The sequence below is a fragment of the Haliaeetus albicilla genome, chromosome 11 (assembly GCF_947461875.1).
Source record: "Haliaeetus albicilla chromosome 11, bHalAlb1.1, whole genome shotgun sequence".
Classification (NCBI taxonomy): Eukaryota; Metazoa; Chordata; class Aves; order Accipitriformes; family Accipitridae; genus Haliaeetus; species Haliaeetus albicilla.
Window position 1 is genome coordinate 4810066 of NC_091493.1, and position 25935 is coordinate 4836000.

Sequence of the window (25935 nt, forward strand, 5' to 3'; positions counted from 1 at the left end):
GAGTATGTGTAGTGCATCTGTGTTGTGAGATACCTGCTGTTTCAAAGTTTCTTTGAAACAAAACAAAACAACCCCAAACCTCTTATGTGTATTTTGAGATTTCATCACCAGTGTGCACTGGGTGGTGAATGGTGAAGCTCAGGAGTTTTTCAATCAAGCCTGACCCCTGCTAACTGCTTATTCCAGTGTCTTCTGGCCTTGGTGAACTTGCAGATAGCCAAGATAAAAATCTGCAGTGATCTTTACAAGCTCATGTTTTGGGGTATGTTGAAATGAAGATTCAAACGTAGGTAAAGCCAGCAATATTCAAAAGTAAAGCCAACAATTTTTCTTTATTATAAACGTTTTTAAATGTAAGAGGCTTTTATCTGTAGAAGAAAACTTGTAGTAGCCAGTTGATGCCAAAATATGTATTTTTTCCTTACCTTCTCTAAAATAAGAATTCAGTTTGACTTTATTTTCCGGAGATCCCACCTTTTATTGTGTGTTTTACAGTTCAGCTGTTATAGGTATGATTGTTAATGGTGAACTGAATTTGTATCCAATACAAAAGTTATGGCCAGATTGGACATTTAATTAACTTCAAAGATTATAGAAAACTTTCTTGTGTAGTAAGAGTGGACTTGATGTCCTGCTACAAAACAAAATTATTCTCTGTTTGTGTTTTGGGGTGCTCAGATTTGGATTTTGAGATTGTAAACTGGATTATGCAGCCTAATTGGAAGTGTAACATGATTTTTAAACAGCAGGCTTCCAGTCGTCCAAGTGATTGAAATGATGAGTGTGAAGGTATTTATGTGAAGTTTTCTTGCATAATGAGAAGGGAGCGAGTTATTGGGGGAGAGATAGTAATGATCCAGCTCGTAAAGACTATGCTCATGAGAATAATTTCATTAAATACTCCAGCAGATCAGTAAATCCTTCAGCTGCCTTTTTCAGTTCAGTTATATAGTTTATGTTCTTCTGGGAGGAATTCAACTCCTGTTTCTTGCCTCCTCCCTCCAACTTGACATTTTGCTAAATCAATTTATTGCGTGGCAGAGCCTGCAAACAATGCCTTCCAAAGCATTAAAGACCTGATCTATTTAGAGAAGACCTTTTCTGTTTATATCCTAAATATGCTGTCAACTCATTGTTTGATAGGAGTGTAGCTTGTCCCCTCTAATCTCTTGCAAATTCACTCCAGTGACAAGCCCAGCTTCCTGAGCTTGTCTGAGCTGCTATTTCCTTTACCTTAAAAATGGTTTTCTGTGCTCTAGTTTCTATTTTTCCAAATGATAGAGTGACCTCACTCGGACCCATCTGGTTAGTACAGTGGCAGCTCTCTAACTTTTGGTAATTGGATTGTTATCAGAGGCCTTTTGTGTTAGTGATCCTCAAAGAGGAAAAATAATCTTTTAATAAAGATCCATTTCTGTGAAATTCAGCTTGAGGGAACAGAAAGGAAAGGGAGAAATGAATATTAATTGATTACAGTAGAAACAGATGGGACCAGGATTTCAATTTCTGGTGAAAAATGAGGAGCTAAGATGTGATGAGTTCAGCAAACAGTGTTGGGAAACATTCTGTACTCTTGAACTCCTTTGGCTATATTAAGCAGGTTAATTCTCTGAATTTTTTACTCTGTAAATATTCTTGTAGAATAATGCTGGCAGTTCCTCACCTGAGCCTAATTCTGAATTGCACGTGATTGAAAGCCTGGTTTCCCTATAAAGAATGCAAGATATCTGCCCCAAAATACAATGATTACTCTTCGAACACTGAGTCCCCTTCCCCCCCTTTAAAGAGTTCAGAAGTATAATTATTAATTAGATTTGAAAAGAAAAGTACAGATCAGGCATTAAGAAATAGAGTAGTCTACTGTTGGGTCATTTTGTGTTCCTAATGAATTTGATAATTATGTATCTCATTAAACTTCAAATTTGGATCAAAGCTGGTAAAATTTCATGAACAGAGTACTTCTGAAAACCTTTTATTAAATAGTGGTTAATATTTTTTGCTAAAACTTTTCATAGTGAACAGTCTGTTGTTCAGCAGACTTTGAGGTATACTCATGTTTTGGGGGAACCAGCTTGAAAGAGACAAGTTTTTAAATGTGTATTTTAAAAATCAGTTCAATCACAAATTATTTTTCTAAGCAATTATAATGATGCTGAAATGAGAGCACAGTTCCAAAGAGCATCTGTGTTGCATAGATGAATTTCCTATATCTTTCCATTATGAAACTGACATTTGGTTGGGCATTTCTCTAATACCACCTGTATATAATAGCAGAAGACTAGGATGTCTTGTGAATAATAGTTCACTTCGTATTCAAATGTAGTAAAAATTGTAACACTAGATTGTCTTTCATTTGGGGAAAGACCTTTCCCTGTGAGAGTTTGCTTAAAAGAGCTTTATGTTGAAGGGCACGAAACAGAAACAATAGGATTTTATTTCTTAAAAGATCCTGCAAGATGACTATAGCACAGAAAATCAACATACACTTGCGTAACTTTTCAGTCCCCTGAGGTTTTCCTGATGGGACATCTGCTGAACCAGATTTTGCTATCTGCCTGCATCAGATGTGTTTTCAGATATGTGCAGTATTTATGATTGCATACTAAGTGATACTTAAATATATACATATATATTTTTACATTTTTGACTCTCTACATTTGTTCTGAGAAAGGTATAAATGATGATTAAAGCATTGGGTAAATGGTGCATGCATAAAAGATTTGAGGAGAAAGTCAACAGAGCTTTGAAAACACTTGAAAACTGTAGGAGCGTAGAAGGCTTTCTATAAAGATATCTCGAGATTGATTTCAATAAAAGGATAATATGTTTTAGAGTCATGATTGAGATTGCCCACTCTAAAGTGATTTATAGCTACGTAAGTGAACTGTAGATGTATGTTGTTATAGGATAAGTCTGCTTATCGGTGGGTATTTTGAAGAGTTGCTGCCTTCAGATCCGAGTAGGTTTCCCATATAAGTGGCCTGTGAGGAGGTTTAGCTGAAGCTGGGTCTTCATGGTCTTTTTTCAGTGTTAAGCTCTCAAAGCATTATTGCTTTCATTTTTATTTTGATTTCTTTCTTTTCCCCTCTACCTTTCAAAGGGGGGGTGGCAAAAAAAAAAGAAATTATGGCATACAGTGGCATAGTTATTTAACACCATCAATCCAATTACGTTATTGAAGCTGTTTCTTTAAAAAAAAATCTGATCTCAGCAAGTTTAAAACCTTCTAATGCCTTCAAGATGCAATTTATGAGAGAGTGCTTATAATTTAAACTTCAAAAATGGGGTAAAGCTGTACAGCAGCATTCATGTCGTTACTGTGATGTCCTCTACTTACTTAGTTGTGTCACCTAAGGTTGACTGTATCCTCAGGAAAAGTTGCAGTGCTTCTGTCATGGATCCTATTTTGTATAATTTCTCAAAGGTCTCTGTTGGTACTACATCCATATAGATTTTGCCTTGATTTTGATGGCTTGCCTCTAAGACAAAACTCCTTATTGTTATAATGTTATTTTGTCTTGAAGGAGATTTTTCCAATTTTCTCTCTTGGGAAGGAATACCTCACATCGCAGTTGTGCAAATTAGGAGCTAGCTCCAGGAAAAAGTTCATGTCACTGTAGCAATATATCTGTGTGTTGAGAGCAAAACGCACAGGTTCCTAATCAAATGAGCCCTGGCACTAAAGCAAAAATCTTTGTCTTATGAGAAGGCAGTCTGGGTCTTTGGGGATCTGATGGTGTGGCTAATCTGTGTAGCTACCTGGTAGCCAGGAAAAGGCTTCCACAGCTACTTTCAAGTCTATCTTTAAATTGTGTGTCGAGGAGAGGTGCTGGACTGTATGCTATAAATGGTGCTCTAGCACCTGTTGACTTGGAGTTGATCTTGAAATGAGATATCTATATCTATCTATCTATCTAGATATATATATGTGAGGAAAACAATTAAATAGTTCCAACTTCAGAAGCATTGCTATTAATGTTGTGAGGCCTGCTTTGATGGATGTGGTTAGGCTTGGCACTGGAGGCTACAGGAGAATTTGCAGTGGTGATAGTCCTGCCCTCCAGGCATGCTCTGCTCTTGAGGCAGATAGCCATGCTCTGACCTTCAGAAATCTACCATGAAAAGAGTCATGCTGCTTGGCACTGCTGGGGAATCCCCTTTTGAAAAACCACCATACAGTAGCAAAAATAGGAAATATACTCTGGAGGAGAGCAGACAAAACCATCGTCGTCTTGCTCCAGTACCTGTTTTGGGGGAGGAAATGACAATGTGGTCTCTGTGGAGTTGGAGCAATCTACTCCACAAAGTCAGAAATGCTGCCTGGGGAGCAGGTATACATCAGTGTTAGGATAGTTTGTGCCTACAAGGCGGTACTGCTACCTGGGACCTTCTGTCTCTCTCATTTCTCATTATTGTGCAATAATGGAATTGTGCAAGTTCAAGGGCTTCAGTAGGTTCAGCCTTCTGCTGCAGGAACATGACATAAGCCCTCATTTTGGCATCTTGAAGTATTGGGTTTATGTCGTCAGTGTGGACTGCAAAAAACATGTATAATTTGCCACTGGGAAACTGCCTAAGATTGAGTTATGCATTTCAAAGGAGAAAATAGTCTTGTTGCTCAGAGTGTTGCCTTCACTTGTTGAAAACTAAGTGAAAGTGTGGATTATTTCTTTTTGCTTGTTCTGTTGTATTTCATTTAGTGGATTTTAACTCTTCCTCTCTTAGACTGGAAACCCTTTTCTCCTCCAGCTTTGCAGCATCACACTACAGTAAGAGATTCAAATATGAAAACTGTATTTTTACCCTTGAATGGAAACAGAAGAGATTGGTTAGGTCATATAATTTCATTAAATATTTGTTTTGTAAAATAAAAAAATGTGTTTTGAGACCACCTTACTTTGAAAGACTGTGTGAGGGAGAAGGAAGTATCGGAGAGCCTCTATGGGATGTGTTATCAGTTGTAGTCATGTTACCAACTACAGCTGGTCTGAATCACGATAGTGTTGAAACAGCTGGATTTAAGCCCAAGTTTCTCAAAAAGCTGGCTGCTTTATGCTGAGGTATGGTACTTTCTCTCTTCTCTGTTGTGTGCTGAGGGACAAAGTGATGCAAGCAAAGCAAAAGAGGTAAGGTGAAGAAAATTCCTTACTCCAGGCAGCTTCTTCAGCTTGGAACAGGTGTCAAGAAGTGCAAGGAAACTCACACTTCATTTATGGGTTTTATATGTGTTACTAAATTTATAATGCACAGCTGGGGAAAAAAGTTCAAACATACGAATTAGCAACTGAATTAAGCCATTAATCTGTTACGTTCAGCATATATTCCTCTGCCTGTTATTGCATGTTTTGGAGAAAGTAAAAAGTGCCCCTGAACCATGCACCTGAAGTGAGCTATATAGCACTACATGGGTATTCTCTCTTGGCTCCTGCAGGCAGTTTGCAAAAGCCCTGAAGCATAGGATATCCTTGCCTTAACCTGCATAGTTAAAAATATTGTTGTTTGGAAAGGTAACTTGGAGTAGAATCAGTTGCTTGCTCTGTACTAATGACTTCCTGAACAAGCCCAAATGTGTAGTTCATGTGAAAAAGATTTCTGTGTATTTATTCTTGCTATTATTTCTGTCTGTATTCCTGTAGTATAGAAACGTTTCAGTGTCAAGTGAAAAATTTGTTACTACAGCAGTTTTGGTAACCAGTATTTCAGCCTATATCTGTAATGTCTCATGATTAAGTAATCCTAGGGCTTCTTTCTCAGAGGTGGAGGTTGGTTTGGGGGGTTTCTTGTACAGTTTGAGAAAGAAGGGTTAGGTCCCACAGTGTCTTTAAGACAGCTGAGCTGTCCTTCCTGAGACCTTTTCTTTCTCTGGTGTCTCTTTCTGAAATTATGGCAGCAAAAGCAGTGTTTAGTGCTCTAGGGGTTTTCTATTGTCCTTTATAATGTCATTATAATTTAGGTCCTATTTCTATCTCTTCTAATGCTCCCAAGCATTTTGTTTACTTTAGCTCAGTACCCATTACACTAGAGCAGCTATCTATACTGCCTCCTCTGAGGGGAAAATAGCTAAAAAGCTGACAAATTCAGAATCCCTATTTGCATACATGAATATCTTATTTGTCCCAATGTGCATTTTTATCCGAATGGAAATTCATTTCCCAAGCTATTGCTCAGGTACTAAATGCATTTAAATCCTCACAGAGCTGATCACAATCCTCTGCGGTTGTTAATAACCATAGCTGAACTCTGTGGAGTCGGCAGACTTTTGTAGTTGGTGCGTCTTTATTCCGTGCTACTTCGCTGACTGCAGTACTGATACCTACACCGCCTTCACTCAACGGTAGTAAACCATGTGGGTCAACTCATCTGGTCTGTTATCTCTTAGTTTTCTATTGTGTTTATGACTAAATTTGTCTGATCAAAATTTTGTTTCCTACAGGTCAGCCTTTTGTCTTGGGCAGCTAATCTCGTACGCTATGGCTGCTTTCCCTTATAAAGCATCCCAGAGCCGTGTCTCTTTACACGCTTTGATACAAGACCGTCCTAAAAAAAGAATATAAAAAATTGAACAACTGAGGGAGGAGCATGAAAGTATCCCTTAATCCCACGAGTGCTACTGATCCCATCAAATACCTGCCTGCCTTGAAATGTATCTCTCTTCTGATACTAAATGAAGACTGTCCTCTAATTTGATCTTTAGGATGAATGGTTTCTGTAATTCTGTGTTAATGTTCTTGCTTCTGGGGCCTTTTTTTGCACCTCATCATCCTGACAGCCTCAGGATACCTGTGCAAGGGGGAAAAAGGCACAAGGAGTGGGCATATCACTACATTTGGCACTATTTAGCCGTAATTCCTGTACAGGTCATCTTTTTGATGCAAATTATATGAATGAATCTTCCTCTTGCTTCACACTAACTGTTTCAGGACCATGTCCAGAACCCCACTCTCACCCATACGAAAAGTCATGACGCTTGAGTCCATTCCCCTTTCGTTGTCATCTGACTTCAGCAGTGAAATAGGACTCTGTGCTTTGCGCGTTACTGATTCTGAGCCATTTGCTGTTTGGAAATGTTAACGGTTGCATTGGCATCTTTCGGGTTCACTGTTGTCAGATTTCGAGGTAGTAAAAATCTTTCTTTAAGTGTTGTGATCAGAGCAGCTTCTAAGATGGATTGGTGTTACTTTTCCTTGAATAAGGCAAGCCATTGCCTAGCTGTCCGTTGTGAACTTGGATATGTATTTTCTTCCACCTGAGTGACTTGGGCACTAGTCTGCTCGCGTGTCCTTGTCTGCTTGTGAGGGTCAACAAGTTTTTATACTGGGGCCACTGTGGTTGAACCTTAGGTCAAGTTATATTACTCCAGGTAAAAGAGGTATCTTCACGCTTAGTTTCTACGTCTTGGTTTATTGTCTCACGACTGTACTTGTGATGATATCCTAGTAGGTATGTGTTGACTCCTACATAAGCTCTGTGGAGGTCAGTGAGTGTCAAAGTTGTGCTGGCCGTTTCCAGACTCTATTCAACTTTACCAACTCAGCTTAATGACTTCTAAATGCCATTTTTCATGGAGTTCCTGGAAACATCAGCTCAATAACAATGAAAATACCAAGTAGGATGCTGGAAAGTGAGTAGGAGAGGGAGACAATGTCATCAGGTGCCTGTTGACATGTATGGGCTGTCCACATCTTGAATGCAGTCTGCATCTTGGAATGCATTTACTTGTTTACTTTCACCCGTTCTGCTGCGGCTGGCCTCAGTAAGAGACGAAATGGTGGGGCTAGATGACCTTGTGTGGGTGTAAAGTTACTGTTAGTTTAAAGACTGTCAAACAACAAGGTTGTCTTTTCCTTTATGAGATGTTATAGGAAATTGTTTCAACAATCTTACTTTGACATCTTTTGAATTTTGAGAATAACATAGCCCTGTTTTAAAGTATTACTCTGACGCATTATTGCTGTGTTGTTAAAACAGGAGCTGTGAAAGCTCTTTTTTTAGTACTATGTAGTGCTCTTGGATTTCTTTTAAGTATGTTACTTGAATATTTTGATAGTTGGTTAAAGATAAATATTTGTAAACCTGTTTTGGCTGAACTACTTTTTGTCTTCTGGAAATAATCACTAATACAGTACCTATGAGTTAAGTATCTAAATAAACTATTAGATGTCAACAAAACTGCTTAACCTCTTCCAAGTTATGTGCTGCATTTACACTGAAGAAATTTGCTGGGGTCATTTTATATGTTGCAGTGAGGTCCTTGTTTTGCCTCACTTCCCATGTGTCTGTTTTGGTCTGTCCACCTCAAAGTTTTCTTGTGATGGTGTGGTGTTGTCTCTATTATGCAACTTTGTGGTGAGGTGCAGTGCTCTTCCATGGATGACACTGTGTTTCTTAAAGAAATGCAAGAATCTTTCCTCTTTCCCCATTGAAGGCACACAGCAGCTTTGGTAGGCTCTCTATCGCCAGCTGTCCCTGAATGAGTGCCCTGTGCACATCAAAACGTCACAATACATCGGCACATACCCCCCAACCCCGCGACATGTGAATCACCGACAGATGCAGTTGAACAAAGAAGCTGATAAATGCAAGATCAATTCCTCTATTCATTAGTGTGCATAAGCTCTTTTCAAATTCTTGAAGGTTTGAAGAGAAGCATTCGCTTGAAAGATGCGGAGACTGTTTCAGAATAGCCAAAGAAACCTCGGTGTGTGAGAGAGCTGTCTGTTCTTTGGTTTAAGGAAGGCAGGAATATGCAAAATCCAGGAAATCTAGAAAGTAAAATGCTGAGTGTTGGGGCTTGATGATGCAGTACTGAAGTGTACGGTTATCTGGAGAAATAGAGGTTCTGGAGATGGATATACATGCTTGCCAAAGGGATAAAAGGCAATTGGAATGATAAGGAGGTTTAGAAGGTGGTATGGTTAAATAGAGATGGGCAAATGTAGAGAGGGGAAGTGATTGCAGCTTCTGTGAAGACTTTTAAAAGGGAAAGAATAAATATCAGAAAACATGAGCAAATACTTAACTGTCTCCTTTCCCCCATGGCCAACATGCTCAGAAAGCAATCTAAGTATAACCAAAACAATTAATTGCATCTAATTATGGTCTTACTGCCTATTAAGAAGTGATAAGAGGGATTTTTAAAGGTTAACATCCTCCCAAAACACTGGGAAGGAAAATCATGGAGTGGAGGAGTGAAAGAGTACTTGAGGGTTGATAGACATGATGTCAGATATGGACAAGCTTAGAGAGTAGAGGGCTGTATGAGAAAACATGGAGCAGAGCTGGTGTTTTGGAAGAAGCCATATAGGAGTGGTGATGAAAAGCAAGTTTGATGTGCAGCACTGGCACCTGACAGAATGAAGGAGGTAGAGGAAGACAAGACATGACTCCTTTGGCTTTGGATTGCTGCTAGATGGGAGCAGAAGGAAACTGAAGGGCAGGCCTAGTGAGCACAGGCAAAAGTAATTCTATGCAGGGCTTGAAATACAGGATGGGTAATTAACAGCAGGTATGTGGTTAAAAAAATGGAGATCTTGCATGTGACTTGATTAGCAGACTCAAATCCAGCTGTCCAGACTGATGAGGCTTCCCAACAAAACTGTGGTGATGTATGAAAGAGGTCTAAATGTAACAGTTGTGTGATTGAATATATGAGGTTGTTTGATGTCTTGAGGCCTCCTTGTGTACTTGGCTTATGGGTTAAATAATTCATTAAGTGCGGAAAAGCGAGTAGCAGAATATTACGGTAACTGAAAATGCATTGAGTGACCTAATAAACAAGGAACTGATAAACATGAAATTTGCTATTTACTGCACTTTTCTAGAAAAGAAACCTCAATTCTTTGTTAAATAGCTTAATTTATGATGAGCTACGCTGAAGAGTCTGGCCTCTGGAGAGTTTAGAAAGGGACTCTCTCCTGTAGCCAGCTGTGCCTGCAGGGTAAAAGCCATACTTGGAGTGTCAGCGATTTATTGGAGGTTAATAGCAGGTAGGCGCTGGTGGGAGAAGAGGTGTCTGAGACTTACTGAGAAATGAGGAGAGGCAGGTACGGAGTATCCCAAGGGCAGGCTAAACTGAATCCTTCATCTGTACAATAATGCGATCCGCATTAGCTTTTGGAGGACTTTGTAATGCAGTTCTCCCGCTGCTAACAGCAACTGCTTATAGATGTTTCAGGCAGGAGAGCGTGTAGCTGAGTGCCCTGCTCAGCGACATGAAAGGAGATGGAGTTACTCTAACAAGCAGCAGCAACAGAGGACTTTGGTGTTACTCTCTGTGATTGTGGGTTAAGCAAAACTTCTAGTATGAGACAGCCTCTTGAGCTGTGCTGTCTCCACAGGGATCTGTCTAGGAATGTGATTGTTGGGAGTAGCATTAGAAATGAGACTGCACATAACCCTCAGGGACTCCTCTTGGTGGGTTTCTTTTTCAAGATTTGTTATAAATAGTAATTACAGGTAGTTTAAGAACAAGCTTCTTTAGAGTGTTAGGTGGAAAATTTTATTTCCAGAGAAATTAGAACAGAAGACACATCTAAACCTTCTAAACTTCCTTTACTTTTCCTTAGTCTGTAACTTGGAGTGAAGACTTAGAACAACTCTAACTATTTGTCTTAATCAGCCTTACTATTTGTAAGCTGTCCTAACTTCAAAAGCGAGGGCTATTTTTAAAGCTTCTGGCTCAGTAATGTGTAATAACACAGTCTTCACCTTGACATGGAAGTAACTGAATATAATGTCTGCTAAGTGTGTGCGTGCACATGGGTGTATATTTATGTGTGTGCATGTTAATTCTGAAATATCATTGCATTGAACTATTTTAACAGAGCTAATAAAAAAACCCCTGTAATTAATCCAGGATGTATTTAACACTACTTTTGATGTGTGATGACTAACAGGCAAGTAGAAACACTCATTTCTAGAAAAGTAGACTTTGCTTTGACAAGTTTGCATTTATTTCACAAAATTTAAATAAAAATTCTCCCAGAGAAGAGAAGCTGCTATCTCTCTACTTGAGAAAATGTAACTTCCTTCAATAGAACAAATTCACTTAACATAGTTTTGGACACTTCCATTGCCATAATGCAAGTTGGTTTTTAAGCCTTAAGATGTTGAGACAGTTACTGTTTTCCTACAAGGAGCACTTAGAGGGACTCTCGACAGAATAGTTCCTGGCATCAGAAGGAGACTCATACCTATGGTGGTGTCTGCCTGGTTTAACAGGAAGCAGGGATGGGAAAGTTAAGGATGGAGCTGGGTAGATTTGGATGTTTTGACTTTAACATGAGTATTTAAAGGTAGGATCATCTTTAAAGAATCAGTCATCTTGGGAAAGGTGAACAGATATCTGGACCCAGAAATTCAATTCTTGTAATGGTGCTCAGTGAACTGTTTTAACTGGGTCATTTTTATTAAAGGTACTGCATAGTACAACTACTTGTACGCTCCTGACGAGGGCTTGGTATGTTGTGTGACGGTAGCTGCAGCTGGAGACTGAGGGTCCTTTTTGGAGCTGGGCAGCAGCGTGTCCCTCCTGCGCTCCTGGCCGGTGGCAGAGCGGCGAGCTGGCTGCCTTCCAACCTCACTGCTTTTAGCTATTTTTGCTATTTGCTGCCATTCGTGACAGCAGCTCTCTCCTGGCCAGAGCCCAGTTCCTTAACCTGAGGGCAGTAACATACATTTAGCTTCCCAGCAGCACAACCTAAGAGTTGTGTGTCTGAGCATGCTTTTTCTTCTTCCTTGTAACTCGTGTTTTGCTCCTATGGGAATCACTTAGCTTGTTGAACTTGGGTGGGAGCTGGGAAAAACCTGAACTTTCAAAGTATTTGAGATTTCAAAAATCCAGCATTCTTTTCCACTGCAATGATACAAAGGTCTTCCTTAGTTTTCGCTTTAAGAAAACCTCTGATTTGCTCCCCTGTATTAAGTAAGCCCAGTGAATGAATGATCTTTGGAGAGAAATGGCTCTGGCAAGGGAGAAATTGAGAGCTTTCTGGGATATCATCCAATACTTGTTTTGCAGTAAAAGCAATGAAACCCATCTTTTCCTTTGTGCTTTTATATAAAAATATATTTTCATTATTAACCAGCGAAATAGCCTGCACTTTAATGTATAATTTAAGTGTTGTGTGCATATCTTGTAAAAACAAAGGTTATTGAAGAACTGAACTACTTCTGACTAATATAAATGATATTTCTTTTAATGTTTTTATGTTAAGCAGTTAATGTTACTTTTTAAATGAAGTCTTCTGGCACTGATGTAAGGGGTTTTAGGATATTTTTCTCGTCTCCTCTTTCTAGAGCCACTATCTGCAAAGTAGGAGTTTCGCATGTACAGTGTAAAGCAGCCCAAACTTACAAACTTCTTTTGATTAAGCACTTGAAGCCTTCTGTGAGAACAATGTTTTACAGGTTAAGTCCATGTGGAGGGACTGGGAAACTGAGTACCTATAAAATGCATTTAAAAAATTGGATTTGCAGACAGAAATGAATTGGCTGCCCTGTTTACCCACCCATGATTAAGAGGTTATAATATTATTAATCCATCTAATAGCTGGATTAATTTTTAAAAATACAGAAAATAAATCAAGCAGTCGCAACTAGTTATGGAAGCAGGAAACAAAAGTCCTTCTCCATCCCTACCTGAATTATTCTATAAAAGCTTTTTTCTATTTTTGTAGTATAGTTGACATTCCTCTGCGCAAACCTACATGTACTTGGCAATCTTCTCTCTCTTCTGTGGAAATTAGCAGCATGCTATATCAAGTATTAATATAGTGCATGTTTAGTACATTCTGCTGGCAGGGGGATTAGAAAAGTGCTCTCAAGATGTCACCTACTGTGAATCAGGCCATATGCATGTTGGGACCATTGCTATATAGAGGTGCTATATAAAGATGGAAAATAAAGAACTTTATTATTGATGGAGTGTAGGAAAATACCACTTTGTTTTGGGGTACAAAGTATTGAAATAAACTTAGGAATTTCTGCATTGAATTACAAATAACTCTGTTAACTTTTAAATTGCACCTTTCACATCTAGGTACAGGGTCAGCGGTACCTAGATGAAGTACTGTCACTGAAGTTTTAAATTACTTTTGAGCTAATCCAGAGGCAAGTAACTTGCTGTTACTGATGCTCTATTTTGGCTTTGAAATACCTTGCTGTGGCAGTGGCTGTGCATCTCATGTGAAAAGTGGTCCTTTCTGTAAGAAAGGCATGGAAAAGAGTACATCTAAAGAGTGGAAATAATTCAAACTAGTAGTCCTTAAAAAGGTTATGGGCAAGGAGGAATGTACGAATTGCCTGAGCATAGATACAGAGAATATATTAAGAAATTTTAACTTGCAGATGAAAACAGTTTTGGATCTTCATATAAATTGCAATCAGATTTTTCTTAAGTTCTTGTGTATTTGCTTTCTAAAAACACTCTCTCCAAGTAAGGCTAAAAACTCAAGACCTTGGTAGGCACAGAACAGGAGAAGAGCCACAAAAGCAGCATCAATGCTACTCTATTTTTAATACATTTGTTTATGTGGAATTGATCCATAAGAATGGATCCAGCAGCTGTGAAAAGGGAATGGAGTTGTGAGCATGTTTCATCTTGAAACTTGATCTTAAAAACCTTCATATTACTGGAAGATATTATTCAAAGAGAGGAGAGCAACAAAATCCATACCAATTGTGTTAATTCTGTGGCAGAAAAGCACTATAGCTAATATAAGAGGGGTTGAGTAAATCCAAGAGTCCATAGGCTGAAATATTTACATATGAAGTGCTCAAGCAGTGTTAGTGAAATAAAAACTGTAGTAGTGTTCTGGGTTTTGGAACATCCAAAACTGGAGGAAGAATTGTATTTGCACTGTAAATTATTCACTATAACCCCAGTTCAGCCAAATATTTGCTTATGCTTGAATTCTTCTTCAGGAAAGCATTTAAACAGATATTTGACTTCAATAAACAGTTATTCACACTTGCAGATGAATTAGAGCCATAAATAGCTTACATGGCTTTAATTCAATGGTAAAGTCTTCCCTCGCTGGCTCTTCTGTTGGCCATAAGTAGGTGCTATGAGATGGGCTCAGCAGCCACCCGGGAAGTGCAGCGGTTGGGCATGGGAGTTTGTGGGCTGCCATTTAGCTTTCCATGATGCCCCGAACTAGCTGGAGTGGTCCCTGAGCTTGTGAGCTGGAATTCTTTTTTTTTTTTTCTTTTTTTTTTTTTTCTTTTCTTTTTGCCTCTCGTTAAGCTTCAAGTGAGGGTGTTTCCCAGCACTGTAGCTTTCCAGCTGATGTGCTCCAGATGTGCTCCACCAGTGATTTGGGCTCAGGACCCAGCTAATCAGAAGTAAACCCCCCCCCCCCCCCCCCCCAGATACTTAGTGTGGATGTCAGGTCCCAGCACCGACTTCTGCTGTACGTGTCGGTGCCGCAGTGCCGTGCTGTGTTTGGTAAGTGTGGCACCAGGAAGAGCTAAAACTGTAAATGGGTAGGCGCTCTGCTGTGCCTAACTGGATTAGGACATATGTTAAGGCAGATTGTAGCTGCCTACCATATGAAGTGACATTAGTTAAGAACGGTGTTGAGACAAACCAGAGGTGGGGTTTTTTTTGTCTGTTCTTGTGTTTAAATAATATTTTAGAAGGTTTTTTTTCTTATGTTGACAGTTCAACATAATTGTTTCAGCAACAAAATAAAACATTTGGAACATATAGTTTAATGGACCGTAGCTTTAACCAAGCCAGGAACATTGTCAGACTGTAAAGTAAATTCATCTCCTTTTTGGCTTCTGTAAGAGACTTTTTTCCTGTTTCCGCTGGCGTTTCTGATTTATTACGGCACCAGTTCTCTAGAGTAAGCATCCGCACTTCAGAGACTCCCTGGTTTTGGTTCTACAATCTTTAAAAGAATTCATCTGATCAGTAATAATATAGATAAGCCTTATAATAAAACTGTCCACTATAATTTTTCGTGTGTTTAAACAATTCAGTTACATATGCTTCTAAAGATATGTGTACTTTTAAAGATTTATAACAATTGTAATATACAAAGAGCACCACCACTAAGCAAAATGTGTAACTTCTGATGCTTGAAGGAGTTCTGGCTGGTTGTGTAAATGAATAGCATACATACGAATGGGTATTTAATAATTTTTTTTTAAATGCTGTATTATTCATCCAGCCACAGCAGTTTCATAGGAGGTATTGTTTTTGATGTACATATTAAATGGCAAATACTTGTTTACACGTTTACTGAATTAATGTGTACTTAATGATTTCAAGTATGCACTTTCTGCTCTTACACTGTGTTTGAAGTCCTGATAGAGTGTTTGCCTCAAAGTTGTTTTCTGCTGCTAATGGTAAGAAAACACTTGAAGTTGTTGCTACATGACTGTTTGTTGTGTGGCACTACTGTATTCCATGTTTTGTACGAAATCAGGTGTGTACAGTTCAGTTCTGTTCTGAAAAAGCCAACAGTATCTGGCTTGCTGCGAACTCAGTCCAAAATTTAGATTCCCCCACCCTGATTCAAATTGAGTTGTTTCAAGTGTTTACTGAAACACCATGTTCTGCTGCAATTTAAGCTCTAGTTTTGGCTTAGGAGTTTATCAGAGACCAATATGTGCAAGGGTTTGGGTATTTGTATACTAGCTTTTTGTTCTCTGTTATCATCTCCTAACCATGTCAATGACTTTTTTTTTTCTCCCTTGCCTATCTTCCTCTGAGAGCTTAACTTTTATAAAGAATCAGTTCCATTCAACACGTGGCATTAGACAGGTTAGCATGTACCTGATTTCAAAAAACTTATAACTTCAGTTTTTATTTCCATACCAAGAACAATTCTGATTTAAAAATATTTTTAACCCCAACCATGCATGGCTGTTTATTTTGACTGAGTCCATGTTTCCCCCCCTCAGCATCAAATGAATGCATTATTTTAAGTACTGTAGTAACACCTGATCTTAAAGTAAGCAAACATTTAAGGTTACTGTAATATCATTGGGCCTTAGATATATTCAAGGTGCTTGGATGTGATAACTCATATTTGATATTTTGGGGGGCTTTTAATTCGCTTTTATCCCCTCTTAAAATTTGTTGAAGTACCTCTTATATAGATGTCTTGATGACTAGTTGGCATTTTGGCTGATTCAGTAGCTACACTGGCGAGAGGGGAAGGAAAAAAAAAAAGGCCAGAAGTGAGATGAGGAGACATGATTGCTCCTTGGAGTGTGATTACACCAGTTTGCCACAGTCGAACTGTAAACATCTCCAGTGATCGGCTGCTGCTGCTCTGGGAAAATCTGTGCATATTTTTGTTTCTCAGTACAGCTGTACAGTCGAACAGGAAACACTCTGGAGAGAACACTATTGAAATTTTTTTCTTTTTAAAATGCAGATATGCCAGTAAGTGAAATTCCCCTAAACTTTAATTATATTTTTATTTTTCATTTGAAGTTTCTTGTGCTTGAGTGTATAACTTCTCGTTGCCCATGGTAACATCAAACTTTAAAATTCTGCTGTAGCAACATTGGAATATTTTCCAGGAAAATAGTGTGTCTTGTAGACGTACTGTATGTTCTTACTTAACAGATCTTCCTTCTATTATCAATTCATAATTGTCCTTTGCCCCGTCAGAGTGTGCATCTAGAGTTCAACACTTTATTTCTTACAGATTGTCTACCTTTGGGGACTTTGTAGTAACTTGTGGTTTGTTGTGAGCTATTTCTGGGTTAGCAGAATCTGTTTAACTTAAGAATATTCTTCCTTTCTACACTTCATACCAGTTTTTTCTGGTACAAATTGGAGGAAAAAGAGGGGGACAATTTTTATTCTGTTGTATTACAATTGCATATAGAGATGCTTATTCTTAGAGCAGCAGTGTTGTTATCCTCGTGGTTTACTTGACATTTTGTCAAAATCAAAAATAAATCTGCCAAGATTCTGTCCTAGAATCTCTCCAGAGTAGACTCGACTCCAGTATGTCAGCTGAGATCTGAATAACTTCCTAAAATAGAACATCGTGATTGGAAATCTGGATTTTTTTTTTTTTTTTCCCCCCCCAGGGTTGTAACAAGAAATATCAGAGACCTCAGAAGTGTGTAGGTGCATTTCTTTCTAGGTCTTATAACACGTGTAATCCACATATGGATATGATCTTTCTTAGACTGACCTGAAGAAACTAAGATAGTCTCCTGAACTACTTGTTTCTGGTTTTGAGGTGTAGAAGCACTTGACAGCAAATGCCACCTAATGTAATAACACTGTCTGCTTAAACTGAAAAAGCGACAGAGCCCAATTCTTTTAGGATCCCCTCCTAATGTAGGAGGAAAAAATGCTGAAATATTGAGAAGTTCATATCCTCAAAAGTTCCCAGGAAGTCTAACAAAGTCTAATGATGACATTGGATTCATTTGAATCTGCTTGGGCAATGTGGAGACACTCAGCCTTTATTTAAAAGTAGTCAACTAGAATATATTATGGTGGAAATAATTTCAGTTCTTTGAAGATGTCATTGCAAAATCCAGAATGACTTTTGAATTGGCTAAGTGGAAATTTAGGTGACAGTAATCATATGAGCATTTTGGTAAGTAGAAGGGAGGAAGAAGCCACTTCGAGCAACACTGGCAAAAACTGGTGGGTTCCTCAAGGAAGGGATTTATTTTATTTATTTTTTTTTTCCTCAAGAAAGAACTTAGCTGCTCTTTTTCTTTATGGGTAACATACTTGTCAAGTTATTGGTAACATACTTGATGAGCTTGAAGCTTGCTTTTCATAGTTGCATATAGCAAGCTTTTAAATAGTGGTGGTGGTTGGTTTTGGTTTTTTTTTTTATGGATAGTGGGATCTTTGCTTAACAGTTCTGGTCTCCTCACATGTATAGGAATAATAAGCCCTTTAGGAAGGGTCTGAAATTCTCATTTGAGCTGTCACTGCTGGAGTTAGGGGCAGAAACTGTTGTAGAAGTGCCAGTGGAAGAGGAGGAGGAGGAGGGAGGAGAAGGTGGGTGCTTTTGTATGTTTCATAGATACTATTGCATGGCTTGAATTCATTAATTCCTGTAACCTTGAGCTGTTTTGTCAAGACTGATGTTTGTCTGGCTGAATTGAAAATGAACAGTCCCATGACATCTGCACTGCTGCCTCAATTAGACATAGGCGGCCTCCTTGTTTGATGTATAACATTAAAGTTCTTCCTGAAATTGGCTGCCTATTGCAACTAACTGCGTGCAGTGACCTACTGCTGGTTGGGAAGAGTCCTACCTGAATGAAGATGGAGATTGGAAAAGCCTCTTCATCTTTAATCTTCTTGCTTTCCTTATCCACTTGAAAAAAAAACCCAGTTTTTCCTCCAAAACTCTTGACACATACTTGTTTTGGTCTCTTTTTTTAAAGAGGAACAGTTTATATTGTAGCACTGTTTCTTTCATATTAACCCAAATGTTTTGCAAGATTGTATGGTTTTGAATAAATTCAGATCTTAGAGAAATTCTTGGCTTGTCCAGTACTTAATGAAATTGTTGCCTATTTCTGTTAGTGGAAACCCTGCTTCCTTGTGGCTCGGATAACTCTTGAGAGTGATCTAAAAGGAATTTTTTTATGCCTTAAGTAGATTTTTTGTATGTGTGAATTTGATGTTGTCCATACTTTTGTGTTTTCTATAAGCTCCATTTGTGGAAGGAAAATGATAGAACATCTTCAATGATGTCTTGCTGACAGAGGATCAGATGGTGTTAATGCTGAGGCTGTTAAGTGGGGGGTAATAGTGTGTTTGTTTGACTGGGAATGAAATACAGTGGTTTGTAACCATGATAGAAAGTTATAAGCAGAAAGTGGCAATGAAATCTGAGTCAAGTGCTTTGCTTGGGAAAATTGACGGCACTTAAACCCTTTTTATACAATAGCTTGTTTTTATACTGCTGTAAGTCTCTCTTCATTTCATGCTTCTGTTGCTAGGAAGTCCATTGTATTTGTCACAATGTTTTTAAATGTGAAAGAATATTTTTAAATAATTCAGTTCTGGGCTACAGAAATGTGCTAATTCTCTTTACTGGAGCCATAAACCAGAGCTTTAGATAACTTTCTAATGTTACTCACTCTAAATATGCTCTGGAGTTTATCCAGATCTGTCTTAGCCAGTTTACTCTCCTGTTTTTGGTGTTGGCTTCTTTGGTGTTTTTTTTGTTTTGTGGGTTGGTTTTTTTTTTTGTACATGTGGGAGTTCTTGTTTGTTTTTCCTCCTTTGCTGGGCATGAACCGACAGTCTGTCTCATTAGAGAAGGCCATCTATGGGGTTGCTCATGTTTTTCCTGGGGGAGGTTCTGCTGGGCAGTGTCTTTGAAACTGGGTCCCTGCTGACTTTTGCAGTTGAACGCTACTATCAATAAATGGAATTTCTCCGATATGGTCTCTTCTCCAAGGTGCTTTAAAGCATTAGGGTAAAGCAGGAAGAATAACATAAATACTCTATTTTATGGAAATTAGACCTGATTTAAGCAAGAAACTTGCATTTTCTTTACTTGGAGGTCTTTGTGTATGTGATTATTGAGTTAATGAGTACATATGTATGTATTGATGCTAATGGAATTAACCTAGCTTGATTTAACAGAAACAGTGTTGCACTGTTATAGACTATATATCCCATATGTAGTTCCATAGTTTGCTGTGAAATAGTTTGTAATCACTCACCTTTGTGTAGGTTGCTTGACTAATGCGTGTATCAAATCTTTCTTTTTCAGATCTGCCTTGAGTGACGTTTGACAAAAAATGTTACAGCGGTTTTGTCTCTGGAAATGGTTAGCTGTAGAGATTGCAGTTGCTACTATCTTAGCAGGTTGTTTGGCCCAGAATGATGAAGGTAAGGTTTTTTGCTGTGGGGGGCATAGCTGTGGGAGGGCTGGGATGATTCTGTGATTGCGTTTTAATTCTGCACACACACCCCCGCCCCCCAATTATTACTTGATAAAGTAGTCTGATACTTAGTAGGAAAGAAAGGTTACAATAAAGAAAGATCTGGGTATGTTTCATGACTTTAAGCATCTGCCGATGATTGTATTTTACAAAGCTGTTGATTTACCAGGCAAGATAAAAATATTTAGTTATGATTATTCAGTATTGGACTCCAGCACTAAAATTTGTTTCCTCTTATTTATTGAACTAATACTTTACCTTGCTTTATTTGTAAATCGACAGTTACAGCACTTGGAACAGGGGTTTGAAAGAGAATTGTTTATGGGCTGTATACATACCTGACCAAAAACTTGAGAAAAGATCCACAATGAGGGTCTTCTAGAGAAACAATACTTCAGAAATCCTGGAATGTGGCACCAGTAGCTCATGTTCATCCTCACAGCATTTTTTTGAATTTAATTAAGATATACCAGAAATGTGTTCTGCCAATTATCTATAGTAATAAAAAATTAGACCTAGATAACTGATTATGATTTATTCTTTTGAATAATTTAAAAAAGTTGAAGAGCTGAGTTTGACAGACTTGTTCTTAAGTACCCTTAAGAATAATGAGGGGATAAGTGAAAACTGAGTACGATATCGGAATGTCTGTAATGAAGTTGCTCATTGTAAGTGGCACTTGTGCCTTCCATGTAGGTAAGCTGTAATAGTACATATTTATGACTTACTCTTGCAGCTGGATTATCTTTTAGAAAACTGTTTTGGCAGTTATGAAGTATAGTAGTTTTGATTTTTTTTTTAAATTTTTTTTTGTGAGAAGTCTTCAATCCTACTTGAATTTTTCTTAGTTTTTTTGGTATCAAGTAGAAAGTATATTTTTCTTGCTCTATTACTTGTTTTCCAAATGTCCTTTTATTCCCTTCTGTCCCCCAGCCTGACCCTACATTATATTTGATGTCCGTAATAGACAAGAAAACTAATTTAATTTTATCCACTCTTATACACTGTCATTACAGCTGTCATTCTCGAGACTGAAGTGAAGCAAATGAGCTGCTCATATTTTAGATACTTGATCTATGCTTGGATACAATTAGCTTGCTTTTAAATCATCTGTTATAGTGGAGGAGTGGGACCATTATGCTTTGCAGCGTTGGACTTGGTGATGGTTGTCAAGTGGTCTTTGAGCACCAAAATGCTAGATTTGAGGGAGGAGAGGCTGCATGGCAGTGGGATGTCCCCTGGCATGGTCAGGAGCATGGGGTGAAGTGGATGCTGGAGAGCAATGGGAATAAGTTGAGGGGAGGGGACGAAAGCAGGATGATAGGACTGCACTGGGCTATACCTGTTCTGGGGTCATGAAAAGAGAGCGCTCACGGTAGGCTGAAAATATAAAGCAATGCTTTTTACTGTGATCTTGTTTGCACTCACATAGGCGACATTGTAATATTAATCCAAAAAGACATCTTTGATCAAAGTAACATTATGAGTTTCAGTTGAATACCAATTTCTAGTTACACTTGAATGATGCTGAAGGGTGCAAAACACATGGCACAGATGCCCCAGAAAGTATAGTGGTAGACAGTTTGGTATTTCAGAATAGGAAAACAGATGCCTCAGGTTTCAATTTTTGTCCTTTCTACTTCTTGCATGACGAATGTCCATGTTCATTAATGTCCCTACCTCAAAAAGTATGCAGATTGTACTTTTTTGTTACAGGTGATTTAAAGGAAGGGAAAGATACTTGTCCACAGTTATATATAAAGCTGTCATTCATTAATGATAGTGTGACTGAAAACGTATAACAACTTCCCTAGTTTAGAAGGCTGTAAACTGCAGTTAGTGACCTGTTGTTCATATAACTGTTTGTTGCCTGATGGGGTCATGTGGTACAAGAGAATTTGTGCAACTTTGTCAGTTACTGTGAGGAGGTGAAAATTGCATCACTGACAGATAGCAATGGCAGCAGAAATGCAGCTAATTAGATTTCTTTTTGGTTTTTAAATTGCCTTGCACCAGTTTGACTTTTTACTTGCTGCTTATATTGAATGCTTGCAATAATGCTATGAAAACTTGCTAATAAAAATTTCACTATGTCACTAGGAAACGGAGAAGACCTGAAAATACAAATATTTTAATCAGGTCTAAATCTCATGGATGGCTTAGCAATATATCTACTCCAAATATCCACAACTTTGGGGGCAGTATTCAGACATTATCAGGGTTTTACAGACTTCCTTTCAGTGCATTAACTTAGATGCTTGAAATTTCATGTTTTCTGTCTAAGCCAGTTTCAGATGAGTTTACAAGTATCCCTGCTGGCGTGGCCACATCGTGATATTCCTTCTGGGTTTTTTTAATGTGGTTTTTGTTTTTGTGTGTGGGTTTTTTTGGTTGGTGTGAGGTTTGTTTGGGGTTGGGGGTTTTTTTGTTTTGTTTTTTTGTCTTGGCTCGAGCCATTTTTTTAGCACAGAACCCAAACTTGGTTTTATCCTTAATGATAATGTTCCCTTATGTAGTCTGAACAGAGGGGGCTTTGCTTTTCAGTGAATATAAATTTGATGCATATAACCAAGAATATTGGTACTTTACTAGGGGAAAAGAAATGCAGTTGCTTGAAGAACATGCAACACCCTGATTCAAACTCAAGAATGAAATGATTTTTTCCCCACCATGTTCAGGAAAGGGTAAATTTAGTGAAAAGTACTTCTAATATCTTCAAGGTACTTCATATAAATACCGTAATGCTATAATAGAGAAAAAAAAATTATGGAAATTAATTTAAGCCAGGGTGGGGTACTGGTTACTCAACAAATGCCACCTAGCTAATGAGGCAATGTTTATAAAAACAATTACTTTGAAATATGTTTCTTGCAGCCAAATAGAAAATAGTATCTTCTGTACTTAGATCATTGCAGAGAAGTACTTTGGCATGCCTGGGACTGGTAGAGTTGTTCTACTTTGCCATAGTAAAATTTGTAATCTAACACAGAACGTATAAAAGATGCGTTCTTTTAGCAATTGCGATTTAAAAACAGTGTAGTTATTTTAACAGCAGAACAATCATGAATTCAAACGGGAAAAATCAATTATGGCAGAAATTATAACCCCTTTCTTTGCATCTAGCATGCAAATGATCTGTATTCGTGGTTGTAGCTGTGCCTAGTTAGTTAGTTGCATGCCTCTGTATTTTACTCCATTAGCTCGTACTTTCTCTAATGCAGATGTTTTTGCTTGACCTCCTGAGTCATCAAATCTTCCCCAGCCACAGCAATTAATGATGTTACAAAGTAGCCTTAAAAACTTTATGAAGGACTGCCTTGGAAATAGTTAGCCTTTCTTCCTATACTTATTAGAAAGCTTCCCCAGATTCTCATTTGTTTGTTTGGCTCAATGCCATTGTCTCCTAGAAGTGAGACAATTTATTCATGGCTAGCTGATAATGCCTGTGCAATCTTTCACTTCAGGTAATGTATTTCCATCACTGGTGTTTCTGCTATCCAGCCAAAGAAACATTTGGAGAGCAGTAATTCCCCCTTTTGGTTTTTGCTTGCTAAACTAAACAGACACGTTTCCCTAGGCTGCCCTTGCAAAGTAGATTCTCCTTCCCCTTGTGATCCCAGTAGTCCTGCTACGTCCCTCTTTCGGCTACATTGCTCTCTTGAACATGCTTGCTGGCATTTGTATTTTGTGTCCAGGTGACATCCTGACAGTTCTTCACGATGCCAGCTGTGCTTTGCTGTCTCTGTTGGAGTTACTTCACTCAGTGAAGTGTATTTTGTGCATTGCTGGCTGGTGGTTGTGCTGTAATGTAATACAGCTCTGTCTTTTTCTATTGTCATCTATAACTGCTAGGCCTTTAGGCGTTTTTTTTTTCACAGCAATGTTTTTGTCAGTGGTGTCTAAGTGACATGCACAGCAATGTCAAATCTGTGCTCAAGTTTTTTTTTCCATTTCTGCCACTAATAAATTTGTGTCCTGCATTTCTTGTTCCAAGATTTCAGTGAGCTGAAATTTCAGTTGTGTTACTACTCATTTGTAGAGAACTCTATCACCTTTGAGGACAAAGTAACCATCTGAACTAAGTCTGCTTGTGGTCTCATTTTAGCCATCTCTCTCCAGGTGGTACTTAAAATTTTCATGCTAATCCAGCCTTTCCAGCTTAACCATTTCCTGTGGGGAGTATGTAAAATCTATTGATGAAATGCAAATACTTTGTATCTACTGTAGTCCCTTTGTATTAAAAAACCACACACCCACCAAAATTATTTAAAAAACCCAATTATTTTGTTAGAGTTATCACATTAGTCTCAATGTACTGTTGATGAACCCATTCAGGTTTTTTTTCAATTATTTCTTTGTATTATTCTTTTGCTTAATCTTATGGTATGCCAGAATAAATGTAAGACTGTGGGTTGATGGGTAATGAGTGGTGGTGGTTTGTTTGTTTGTTGGTGTTTGTTTTGTTGTTCTGTTGGGGGTTTTTTTGTTGTTGTTGGGGTTTTGTTTGTTTGTTTTAAGAAATAAATCTGGTTTTACGATTTCTGCTGCCTGTAGTTGTCTCTTTTTCCAGGCAGGAGAAAGACTGCAAAGATTATTTTCTTTTTTGTAGTAATATTTTAGCTTAAGTAAAAGTAGAAATGTCAGTTATAGCCTTGCAATATGTGAAATTAGGTCAGCTACAATCTCTTATTTTCAGTGCTACTCTATTAAATTCAGAGGCAAACTCTCAAGCTAAAAGCAGCAGTGAGGAGAAAGGTGGAAACCCAGGATCCAATTCCTTCCTTTTTTTTTTTTCTGTAATCCAATATATGTGACTAGAAGAAACACTTCAGCAGCAAACTTTTGGTCAGTAGAGAAGGCTGCTGAATTTAAAAGCTGCCTGTGTGCACTTTCATGCCACACCAAACTGATCCAGCAAAAACGATCATTTGACAATTAACAAATATAATAGTCTTCAGCATTTAGACTAAGTAGATACCCATCATGAAGGATATAACTGCCAACTTGGCGGTATTAGTAGTTTATTCTTTACTCTTAAAAGATGAAAGAAAGACCAAAATAATTCTGATCACTGTTTAAAACCAAAAGAAAACCAAAAGCAAACCTGATGGTCCAGCAACAAAAGTCGAAATGATTCTGTCACTAGGATTTTCAGAAGTGTTTAATGGGATTGTGAATTGTGGCAATCTGTTTAATATAATGGCATCTTGGAAGGATTTTTGAAGATAGTCATTTGTTGGAGCTGCTTTTAACCTGAAGTTGACTTGTTTTGCCTTTTTTTATACAGAAATGAATAAAAGGTTTGAGAAGTCCCTTATGTTTCACTTGAAGATTTTTAGCTGTAAAACAAGAATACTGACAAAAGTGCTCAATTGCTACACTCAGAGATGAAACCATCTTGGTCCTTATGTTATCTTGTAATGCTGGTGCAAATTTGGGTTGTGTTTTAGGGAGTTCTTGAGGGGCAGGAGGGGAAAGGCTGGACCTGTAAAGGCTGTATGGTGTTCCCCAGCACAACTTGACACTTGTTACCTGTCTCCCTATACCTCAGCTGACTCAGAGACTTGTTGTACCACTCTATCACATAACATTCAAAGATGTCAATGCTTGAATTCCACTTGCATTTGGTATGGAACCAGTATTTATGTTGTAATATATGGTAAAGTAGAAATGATTTATTTTGATTTTTTTTAACTTTTTAAAAATTTTTTTCAAAAGTATGGGTGAATTTGGACTTGGCATCAAAGCAGTATGATGTTATCTTCTAATATTCTAGTTTCAGACTCATTTTCTTACTTTTCACTACTCTGGCCTGTTGAACAGGAGATGTGCCACTAACATCTGCACTGCGGAATATGTATCTGTCACTGACAGCTCAGTGGGTTTTGTTTAACCTACTAGTTGGATCTTTTCTCAGAGCATAGGACTTGCTAGCAGGAGTGCCTCTGCAGGACAAAGATTTCCTGCTTGGGAAACTTGAAGCAATGCATGTTAGTATTTTCAGTGCAGTCTAATTTAGCGTGTAGATGGAGG

General features: G+C 38.1%; 1 protein-coding gene across 9 annotated transcripts in view; it reads left to right on the forward strand.

Annotated features, from left to right (window-relative positions):
* PCDH15 (protocadherin related 15) overlaps window positions 1–25935 on the forward strand; it is a 710734-nt gene that overhangs the window by 305604 nt on the left and 379195 nt on the right. For 8 of the 9 annotated variants that reach the window (XM_069795901.1, XM_069795892.1, XM_069795897.1 and 5 more), the window contains one exon: window positions 19731–19849. In XM_069795901.1, the coding sequence (XP_069652002.1) occupies window positions 19759–19849 (91 nt within the window). In that variant the 5' untranslated portion in view covers window positions 19731–19758. Of the gene's footprint in view, window positions 1–19730; window positions 19865–25935 lie in introns of all 9 variants that reach the window. The other variant, XM_069795896.1, reaches the window with a different exon arrangement.